Here is a 12,411-nt window from a genome sequence, read left to right on the forward strand (position 1 = left end):
TTAACCTTTCTTTTTTATTTTAGTTTTGATTCATATATGCATCCAGATAATCCTTTAAAAAATAAAGATCTAGCCGAAGATGAATACATGGATAACATATTGATCCAATACTAAAAAAAGCTTTAGCGTGATAGGGCGAAGGATTACACTAATCACGATAGTCAAAGACGCGGTATTTATAAAATTCTTTGTAGAATAATGAGGAGGAATACAGAGAGATTTTAAGAGCTAACGTATTTTCGTTTCATCAAGAAGTACAGTGAGTTTTCAATCGCGATCAATAGAATATTCTGTTCGTGAAAACTCTAATATGTTCGTTGATTTAATAAATCTCGCTCCTACTGATGATATTGATAAATTCAATTCTAATCAAGCGTCAATCTCCAAATCATAGAAAATCAAGATGCGAAATGTAATCAAACAATTGGAATCGATCAACATATAGCACCCGAAAATAAGAAAACTATGCAATGAGGAATATAATATATATGTTGCTAAAGAATAAATTTATTATTTGTTTTTTCTTGTGATACAAAATAAAACGTTTGATTTTTTCAATGTATAAAAAACTAAAGCACAAATTAAGAGAAGATAGACAAAATAAACGAAATAAAATAAATGACATGTTTTTAAGGGAGAGGGACGCGAATCCTACCTAGGCTATTTAGTGCGAGTCCCTGCGTCATATTTTTTCTTCGCTCTTTTATATTTTCGCTAATATTGTTAATTACAAGATTCTTACTACACTTTATCTCTAAACATATAATTTCCGAAATAATCGATCCAACCCATATATCATATTCGAGAAATTATTTTGTGGCATGTGATTATACACGTGTTGGTGACAATATATCCGTTTTGACTTTGTACACCTATAAAAATCGGAAAAAAATGATTAGCATCGTATTGATGTTCTTTTAGAACTATTCGAGCAATAAAAACAAGATACCTTATTAAATGTCGTTTGATAAATGATATTGACGATGTAAACTTGATTAGTTTCACAAGACATAAAGAGATTATTAAATGATCTAGAATCAATATTTAGTAAATATGACCTCAACACGAAAATCAGATAACACAGACGCCTCTAATCTCTGTAGATGTTATATATGCGGATCATGTTATGTCGAACCAAGTATAGCATGGAAACTCAAATAAATTTTAGGTTAGGAAAATCGTTCTCCAGTAGAATGATGAATTAACTGTTTATCATGAACATCTTCGCTTAATCACGCTTGTACTTTAGTTGACTATGGGATAATTAATAAACGAAATGAATACGAAAATATTATTTAAGAATTTCTGAATTGAACGAAGAAATTTTTAAAGAGAGAACAATGAGAACAATACCATTGAATTACTATAATGAAAGTTACCTTCGTTATAGTATCAATAAATAGTTTTCTTTAAATTTCTTAAATTTCTGCAGTTGTTGCAATAATACTATAGAAACCCGCTTAAATAAACAATCACCCCTATTACCTAATAGACATCAAGTGACAGTAATCAAACAAATTGAAACTGGCATATAATTTATAGAAAAATGATAAATTATGGGATAAGGAAGATCCCGACCTTATAAAAAATTTTATCCGTTATTTCTGTAAAAACTCCGTAAAAATGAGCCTTTCACGGAACAATTTATAAAAAGAAACTTAGGTAGCGAAGGACTACACTCCCGCGCAAAAAGTTTAGGACCACCCTATTTTTGATTACATTAAATAAAGGTTTGTTCTTATTTATATAAATTTTTTTTAAAAAAATTATTTATATTATAATTTTTAAATAAACATAAAAAACTATCATATTTGCATTTATAAATCATATAATATAAGGTTTTTTTTTTTAATAATGAATTTTTAACTTTTTAACTAAAGCAGTTACAGTGAAATGAATACAAAATTTTAATAGTTTAGTTAATGATAAAGTTATATTCCAAATTTCATGAAAATCGAGTCAGTAGTTATCGAGAAATCAACTATTAAAATATTGACAATTATATATGGAAATCATTACTTTGTTAGGTCTCACATATAAATTGTCAATCTTTGATAGTTAATTTCTCAATAACTACTGATTCAATTTTTACGAAATTTGAAATATAATTTTATTTAAAGCTAACTATTTAAATTTTATATTTATTTTTGTTGTAATCACTCTAGTTGAAAAGTTACAAATTCACCATTGAGAAAAAAACCTTGTATTATGTGATTTATAAATGTCAATATGAATTTTTTAAATTTATTCAAGAAATTGCAATAAAAAAATTTTTTTTAAAAAAAAAACTCATATAAATAAGAATAAAATTTTATTTAATATAATCAAAAATAGAGTGGTCCTAAACTTTTTGCGCGGGAGTGTATATACAGTACCCGGAAAAAAGTCAAGGACCAGCAGTAAATTACGATAATCGTTATGAAAATATCCTTCTATATAAATTTTTTTTTTAATAATTAATATGTCATATGTAATAAGTAAAGTTGATCATTGATCATCGAATTGAATTGCATCTACTCTAAAAATTTTTATGAACTGAAAAAAATTGATTGTTATATTTAATTTTTTTTTAAAAAAAAAATAAGAAAAATTAGTCGGTAACGCCATTTATAAACTGTCGCAAATATTCAAAAATTATGCAAATTCCTACAGATAATATAAAATATTCTACGATAGTAAAGATTTTATAAATTACTACAAAGTATCATCAAAATAAACAAAAGTCTGCCGTAAGTTACACATTTTAACAAAGATGATCGGTATCCATTAGTTATTTACAAAATATTAATTAAAGAACAAATTATTGATCTTTGAATTCTCATTACATTGAATTGCTATAATGAAAGTTACTTTCGTTATAGTATCAATAAATAGTTTTCTTCTTTAAATTTCTGCAGTTGTTGCAATAATACTATAGAAACCCGCTTAAATAAACCATCACCCCCAAGTGATAGTGATCAACAAATGAAAATGTCATCTAATTTATAGAAAATGATAAATTATGGGATGAGGAAAATCCCGATCATAATAATAAAGACAATTATAAAAAGAAACTAAGAAATTTGGTAGTGAAGGACTATATACTACTACCCGGAAAAAACGATAATCGTTATGAAAATATTCATCTATATAAAGTTTTTTTTTTTAGTAATTAATATGTCTTTTGTGTAATAAGTAAAGTTGACCATCGAATTGAATTGCATCTACTCTAAAAATTTTTATGAATTTCTAAAATTGATTGTTATATTTTATGGGTTATTAAATAAATCGGATTTTAATAAAAAGTATTTAGGTATAATATAACATTAAAAAATTTTGTTTTATTATTGTTTCATTTTTTAAATAAAATTATTTATTCAAAGTTTATAACATATTACTACAAAGTATCATCAAAATAAACAAAACAAGTCTGCCGTAAGTTACACATTTTAACAAAGATGATCGGTATCCATTAGTTATTTACAAAATATTAATTAAAGAACAAATTGTTGATCTTTGAATTCTCATTACATTGAATTGCTATAATGAAAGTTACTTTCGTTATAGTATCAATAAATAGTTTTCTTTAAATTTCTGCAGTTGTTGCAATAATATTATAGAAACCCGCTTGAATAAACAATCACCCCTATTACCATAGACCAAAGTGATAGTGATCAAACAAATTGAAACTGTAAATTATGGGATAAGGAAGATCCCGACCCTATAAAAAATTTTATCCGTTATTTCTGTAAAAACTCCGTAAAAATGAGCCTTTTACGGAACCATTCACGGAAAATGTAAATAATTCGATAAATTCCGGGATATAAGGTTATTAATTCCGGAAATATGAGCCTTTTACGGAAAAAAGATGGAATATAAAAACGGATCGAACTTTTTTTACAGGGCGATCATAATAATCAAGACAATTATAAAAAGAAACTTGGTAGCCTGGAAAAAAGTCAAGAACCAGTAGTAAATTACGATAATCATTATGAAAATATCCTTCTATATAAAGTTTTTTTTTTTAATAATTAATATGTCTTTCATGTAATAAGTCATTGCGGCGGATTTATGAAATTTGGCAAAAACCCTGCTGCGCCCTCGGGAATTAAAATTGACTTACAGAAACATTAAGCTTTTTCCTAAAAAATGTCAAATAATGACGCACCTTATACTGGAAAAATTGGTTAGATGCAAGATTTGGGGTACAAAAAAATTTTTTAGAGCTCATTTTTGCCTGTTCACTAATAAATTTGGGACTTAAATAGAAATTTGGTGACTAAAAGACTGTCAAATATTTATTTAATTTGACATGACGGACAAATTTTGAGGTATTTCATAAATCCGCATCTATTCTAAAAATTTTTATGAACAACTGAAAAAAATTTATTGTTATATTTTATGGGTTATTAAATAAATCGGATTTTTAATGAAAAGTATTTAGGTATAATATATAACATTAAAAAATTTTGTTCAAAATATTAATCAAAGAACAAATTATTGATCTTTGAATTCTCATTATAATAAAAAAAAAAGCTAGAAATAATCAAAATCCCCCCAAAAAATTGGGCCGAATTTATATTAACGCATCAATTTTTTGCTGACAAATGATCGGCAAATTACAGTAAAATGAATATAACTTGATGATACTTCGTAAATATGCCAAAAGTTTCGATAAATAATTTTATTTAAAAAATGAAGCATGGTAGAACAAAATTTTTTAATGTTATATTATTATACCTAAATAATTTTCGTTAAAATTTGATTTATTTAATAACCCATAAAATATAACAATCAATTTGTTTAAAAATTTTTAGGGTAGATGCAATTCAATTCGATGCTTATTACATAAAAAAAAAACTTTATATAGAAGGATATTTTCATAACGATTATCGTAATTTGGCCCTTGACATTTTTCCGAGCACTGTATGTTTTAGATGACGTGGTAAAAAATGTCACGTTGTTCCCTAGTTAGTTATTTATCCTGAAACTTTTCACTAAAATATCGCGTGCACATGTAGATATATAAGACTTTTTCCTCGTATTTCACTATACTCCCCAACCCGCTAGTAAATGGGTCTTTCATAAATTCCATTACAAAGATCCGAAGGTACGTAACACGAAGGCCAAAACCAACCATACGTGATTGCAATGGTAATCATCAGCTGCAGCTGAAACATGGAAGACGAGGACTAAATGTTAATCTTCCTCCTATATTTATATTGGATTCTGCAAATTCTAAATTATGGGATCGGCAAATTCTGGTAATTTCTGGAATTGGTTTTTACTTTAATATATTTTTAACAATCGAATAAAATATTTGCAAGGAAGAATTATCTAGTTTGAACTTTTGAAAAAATTTTTATAATTATAATTGTTTCAATTAATTTTTCGAATGATGGTTTTACGATAAAGCAAGTTACGATTTTTCGAGAAACAATACTTTAATTGGAATATTTCGTAGCCTCGAAGAGAATATTATTATTATTAACAAATATAAAATAAAAGAAAAAAATATTATTATAAATTTTTTCATTATTTGGTGGATTTAACGTTATCAAATAAAGATCGATTATATATTCTACGATGTACAAGTTTGAATATAATAATTATCAAACATCTTGTATAATGCGGATAAAAGAGATGGTGTTTTTATTATAGCAAGAGGAAGTGTTAGAAAAGATAATAATAATTTGGGTAGTTTTATTCAAGCAAATATTTATAATATTAAGGATTGTGCCAAAACTTTATTTTTTAATATTAGTTTTCATGATAATAATCCAAATTTAACAAATAATTCACTAGCGACAAATAACAATTTACTTTTAAAATGGAATAATTTTACAGATTCGCTAAATTTAATTAATTTTTATAATTCATTAAATGAACAAAACATGAAAATTTTACCTCGTCGGTTTTTTAAATTAATGTGATTTCAAAAAGGTTGGGACACTTAGCAAATTTTTAAGAACTCGGTAAAGCACCACCATTCTCGGAATAGTACTCCAAAATTAGCGTATAATATTTATTACATGTCAAGCTTTACCGGATATTTCCGAGTTCTTTAAAATTTGTTGAGTGTCCCGTACATTATGAAATCAGCTGTAAGATAGAGGTGTGATCCGATCATCCGAAATCGGGTCATCCGACCAAAGTCCGCTGATTCATAATATACGAGACACCATCATTTTTACTCCATTTCAAGAGAAACTCGGTATAACTCAGGATAAAAACTACATCACTGCTCCGAACTAACCATATAGTTTTTACCTTATTCTGAATTTTACCGAATGTGACTAGGTGTCCCATATATTAGGAAATCAGCTGTAACAATAAATTTAGTTGATCAATTATGTAAAGACACACGTTATTCGATTTATTTTTATCATTTAAAGTTTACAAATTTCAATTCAATAAATTTAATTTCACGATGGAATAATATCATCGAAAAAAAATCAAGAAAGTTTTTTAACAGAGGTCAGTCAAATTAAAGGGTTAGAAAAATTTTTTAAATTTAAATCGTAATGGCAAATATCGTATAAAGGAAATTCATTGGAGATGTACAGTACGTTCAATATCTTAAACGGAGACATTGATAATTTAAGTACAACATTCGAAAGTTCAAAAAAGAAACCGTTGAAATTAAAATTCTTACTAGAAGAATTATCTAATTTTGAGCAAATGAAAATATTGCTTTTATCGTTATATGAAGAATGGAAATATCCATTATGTGGACTTGAAGATGAAACTTATGGACATATCCAGAAAATAGAAATATATTAATATTAATTTTAAAAACAAAACGTCATTGATAATTATCGAATGGGCATTTCATCGAAAAATTATTTATTCCATTTTGGTTATTTTATTGTTTTTATATTAAATACATAAAGTTATCTTTTCTAGATAAATTTTGAATCAGCTGATTTTTATTAAATTTACCTCGTTGTTTATAATACTTTACTTACTTTTTCGTGAATAAATGTTTTCAGGAAAATAAAGTTATTTATTTATTGCTTAACAATTAATATTAGTTACTTGAATGCTGAAGTGATAATATCCTGAAAAAAAATAATTTAATTTTTTATTTTCATTGCGCGATGAATATTTTATAAAAATGTTACCTGTAATCGCTACCATTTTCGGCGAAATGGACGATTCGATGAAATGGATTCGATAAAATACACTTTTGGCGAAACATCCCTTCGGCGAAATGGCTTCGGCGAAATGGGCTTCGGTGAAATGTACCATAACCTTTTTAAATTATCAATTGATTTGAATATTACTAATATATTTTGATAATATAAATTCATACCATTTTGGAGGTTTATATAATTAAACTATTCTATATTATTGACTATTTATCCTGAAACTTTTCAATATAAACGAAATTATAAGTTTTATTTATTATTTCCTATATGTAAATGATGATAACTTTGAAAAATTTTGAAAAATTTATTTTAATAGTAAAAATTTATACGCCCAAAAAATTCTAAAACCAAAATTTTAATATTCTCGAAATTCATTATCCCGAAATAATTAAATAATATTTTATAATAAAATTGTTCAAATTAATGATCTTATCTCTTGACAAGTTTAGTTAACCGCAGTACATTTTATTCGTATATCGTCTTCAAAAAATAGCTTTAATCGATTTCAATAATCACTGGATGAAGTTTTAGATATTCTAATAGACCATACTATGACATTGATAATTTACACAGCTTACTATTTTATAAACTATTTTATAAAATCTGAATATTTGCTGCGAAATAATTAGGAGTATGTAGGATAAGGAACTTAAACCACTGTAATACGTAATTCTGGCCGGAATTATGTGATCGGCGTATAAAATTCCTTTTTTTGGAATACGTGTGAACCTAATTTTTGTGGGAAGAAAATTTTCCTTTTTAGGAATTTTATGTCATATCACGTGATTCGTGTGAAAAATTTGTGGGATATGGGATGGGATAATGGGATTATGACAAATGGGATTGGATAAATGGACATGGGATCATTGGGATGGGATGTGGGATGTGGGATATGAGATATGAGATATGAGATATGGGATATGAGATATGGGATATGAGATATGGGATATGGGATATGGGACATGAGATATGAGATATGAGATATGGGATATGGGATATGAGATATGAGATATGAGATATGGGATATGGGATATGGGATATGGGATTGGAATGGGGATTACGACAAATGGGATAGGATAAATGGGATACGGGTGGGATGGGATATGGATTCTCCCAATCCCATTTATATGGGCGGCAAGTATACTGTAAGTACGTTTATTCTATACCAGTAGCACCAGCAGCATTACATTCGGGATAAGCTTGAAAAAACTGATTTGGAGTTAATTCTTTGGATATTAGCCTTGATAAATGAAACTTGTTACTTTCTATATTTGACGCTATTATTATCTTAATGTCTATTTATTATTTTTCTCTTTTATTTAAGAATAGATAAATTTAATTAAACAATTAAATATAATTAAATAAAAAAAAAAAATTAATTCATGAATCATGATCCATGAGTCAACTGCAAAGGATCTTGCAATCTGACGTGGCATCAAATAAAAGTAAAATTTATGTGAAAAATTATTTTAAGAAATAAAATATTTGAAACTTTTGGATAAATATTATGTTACTAAAATATGTTTAAGTGTTAAATGAGTTCACGTAATAAAAATCGCGATCGATATAAAAATCATATATAAATTTTACTCACGGGATCATGAATTACAGCTGTTTTCATAAGACCTGAAATTTTTGAACCCGACCGCCGACCCGCCGATCCGGTATTTTTAGCTGGGCACGTGATCCAGATTTGATAGTTTGATTTGTAAAACTGAACCGGATCGGCGGGTCGGCAGTCGGGTTCAAAAATTTATTTTGTCCTAGGTCTTATGAAAACAGCTGTAATATTTTTCAGCCCGAATTCCGAGATCAAAATCTAAATAATAGGTGATTTCAATATATATATATATATATTTCAATTTCTGCAAATTGCAAAAAAAGGTTTGTCGTGACATTGACATGATTTCCGGTGAACTTTTTTGTGGCGCTTTCATAAGTGATATTACGTCGGTTTCTTGTTTTTTTTTCTTTTTTTCGATTAAACAAATGCGTTCGCTTTGGAGTTTTCGGTACTTGATAAATCATGTGATAACGAAATGACAGAGGAATTGGATTAATAAATATATGTGACTTTTTTTATCCCCAAACCTTCCAGTCCCATAATTTGTGATTTTTCTATAAGCTAATGGATAATATTTTAGCAAATTCATTATTATACGACGTAATAGAAAAGCTTTCTTAAATATTTAAAATATTTAATTAATTTTTTGCAATTTATAATAAATAAATAATTGAAACACATTAATTTTTCCATTTTAATTATAGATTACTATTCTTTTTAAAGTACAGATAATTGGTATACAATATTATTATTGTTGTTTAGCAATATTATTATCATTTGATTTTAAGCTTAATTTAAAATAAAGCTAAGTTAAATAGTTGAAGAATTTTGGGGTGATCAAAAAATATCCTATAACTATTATATATTACGGTGCTACCCAAATTAAGATACATTCTATATATAATTATTTGTAGAAATAAGTCCCTTTATAAACTAATGAGGGACTTTATATATGTTAAAATGATTTGCTCTTTCACGGTATTTATTTGCCAAGTTCAATAAGGACAATGCGTTGGTTAAAACAATACATTTTTTTAGTAAACATCTGAAATAGCATTTATAATTTTTTTTTTTGTAGATATAAAATAAAATTTTTAATATTTACATATAAAATTAAACTAACTAAATTCATTATTTAAGAAAATTATATGGTAATTTATTTTAGATGGTAAGTTATAAGTAATTTATTTAATTCTATTTTTACATATTTATATAATATATATATATATAACTAAACTAACTAAATTCTTCATTTAAAAAAAAAATATGGATTATTTATAAAGTTGCAAATAAAAAAAAAATTTTATGTCAAAAAAAAAAAAAAAAATCGGTTTAAAAGAATAAATGGGTAAGGTAACACAATTGATGAATCAAAAAGGGCGTTTTTTTTTTGAATGTGCCGTATATATGGAAAAATTTTTTGTCGATCTTTTTTATATAATAAAGAATATAGATAAAATAAAAGAATGTTGAAAGTGGGTATACAAAAGTTATAAATTTCAGTGTTACAGTAATTAAATACAGAATTGCAATAATGATTTTAGGAATGATAATTAAAAGAAAGCAGATCCATAAAATAGTTGATTTATAAAAGGATCTGGACGTATTAAAGCATGTCTTAATTTCCTTTTATTTCGACGTTTGCGAATAGGATTCTGTGACACGTAGGATATTGAACGGTTGATCGTAGGATAATGTTGATTTTGTACGCCATTTGTCATAACTGATTGTTTCAAATTAAAAAAAGTTGGGTAATTGCTGTATCGCGTATATAATTAAAAGAATATCGAAATAAGCGGATGTATTTTTCTTATTTTTCAAAATATTTTTATAAAAGAGTAATTGAAAATCGTAAAATTAAATGATTTTTTTAAAAAAAGTAGTATAAAGACGAAATAAAGCAAAAATAATTCGTTAAGCAAAAAAAAAAAAGGTTATTAAAAAATATCGAAGTAAGTTTTTAATCGTCAAAAAAATCAGCTTAAAATGTCAAAGAAGTGAGTGTATATATATACGTTTTTATCTTATATATCTTTTGTTCAACTAAAATCAAAAAAATTTGACCCCATCGTCATATGAATCTTATCCATAGTTGCTACAAATTTGGAAATCTATTTAACCTATTTCGTAAAGAAATAACAATACGAAAAATGAGGACAATTTATGAAAAATTTTCAGTTTGTTTTACGATCCGGTATAATTAATATAAAACGCGTTTATTGCACATCATTCTATATAAGGAAGTTAGATAACCAATCATCTTAAAAGAATGGATGAATTTTTTAGTAAATTAATAAAATTAACAATTATTGTTTTAAAATCTGATTTACAATAATATTACTGATCTTATCATTCATGACTTTAAATCTTTCGGGACAAAAGGTAATCAAAAAAAGGAATTCTTTCTTAAAAAAGTACTCTTTTATAGATTACCAAGTATGACTCATAAGAATATGAGTCATTTTTGCCGCAAAGGAATATGATTCCGATATATGCCAATCAATTCTTCGTAAGGTATTTTTTTTTTAATTTTGTGGGCTTTTTTTCTTTGTTATTTGTAAATTTAAAAACGTATCTAGTTTTTTCTTCTGCAAGGACGATCGATACCATAAAAGTTAAACTAATTAAGGCTAATCGCCGTTTTAATATTAATGAATTTCTATTACAAATTAGTAATATATATAATATTAGGCATAATTACATAACGATGCATTTTTAAGAAATTCGAAAATAATACGCCTTTAAGTCTTTTCTCCTACAATTTGATTGATGTCATGTAGCAATCTTTTTTTTTTCTTAATTAGAATTAAAGAACAAACGAAAACTTTTTCATATATAAAATAAATAAACAAATAAACTTTGTCACTTTTATTTTTAAAACGCACATCAAAGAAGATTGCTTTTTTTGTTGAACTTTCAGTTGGTTTTTTATATGTAAATATTAAACTAGCCATATCATCGTTTAATTTCAGATGGAATAATAATGATGAATTTAATTCTTACGCTACCAGTAAAAATTTTTAGACATGACAATATATTCTCTCAAGGCAACTTACCTGAATGTAATCCATTACAGTCGATAATATGATACTTGCCAATTTCTTAAGATTCAGTTAATGCAACGCACGTATCGTTCACCTTTCATTTTAACAGCAAGAAGTTGAGCTCTATTGAAAAAAAGTGTATGGTCTTATTGGTCTAAAGTCAGGCAAATAAAACATTTATATAATGGACATTTTGTATGGAATAGAAAAAAACTTTTTTTTACAAAATTTATTGTAATCTAGACAAAACAATGTTAATTTTTCTAAATACTAATTAGATAGTAATACTTAGTTTCAATTTTAGTTACATAATATACGTACATTATTTTCAATACTAAATAGTAAAATAAAAGAAAAATTGTCATTTATGAAATCTTATTACGTGCTTATTGAAAATTAATCGTGGAAATATTCTCTTTTATGCATTCACCAAAAATGTTTAGATATAACCTTTATCAGTTCGTTTGATGCATTATATATGCCTGATGCATAACAATAACTGCACAGTAATGCAAACACCGCCCGGTTACACCATTATGCGCCGCCTATATTATATGATTTACCCAGCGTACCCTACAAAAATGTCACGAAACGGCCGGCATTAAGAAATTAAGAAATTAACTATGGGTCAAATAATGTGTGACAAATAGGATTTCACACCTCGAAAAAATTC

The 12,411-nt window shown here is 26.3% G+C and overlaps 1 protein-coding gene across 1 annotated transcript; it reads left to right on the plus strand.

Moving 5' to 3' along the window:
• Positions 1–6,537: 6,537 nt before the first annotated feature.
• On the plus strand, positions 6,538–6,762 carry OCT59_026496 (uncharacterized protein; the record flags this gene model as incomplete). The annotated part of the gene is made up of 1 exon (XM_066143199.1): positions 6,538–6,762. One exon carries the CDS (start codon positions 6,538–6,540, stop codon positions 6,760–6,762), a length of 225 nt encoding a protein of 74 aa, XP_065992739.1.
• Positions 6,763–12,411: the final 5,649 nt, after the last annotated feature.

The sequence above is a fragment of the Rhizophagus irregularis genome, chromosome 6 (assembly GCF_026210795.1).
Source record: "Rhizophagus irregularis chromosome 6, complete sequence".
Classification (NCBI taxonomy): domain Eukaryota; kingdom Fungi; phylum Glomeromycota; class Glomeromycetes; order Glomerales; family Glomeraceae; genus Rhizophagus; species Rhizophagus irregularis.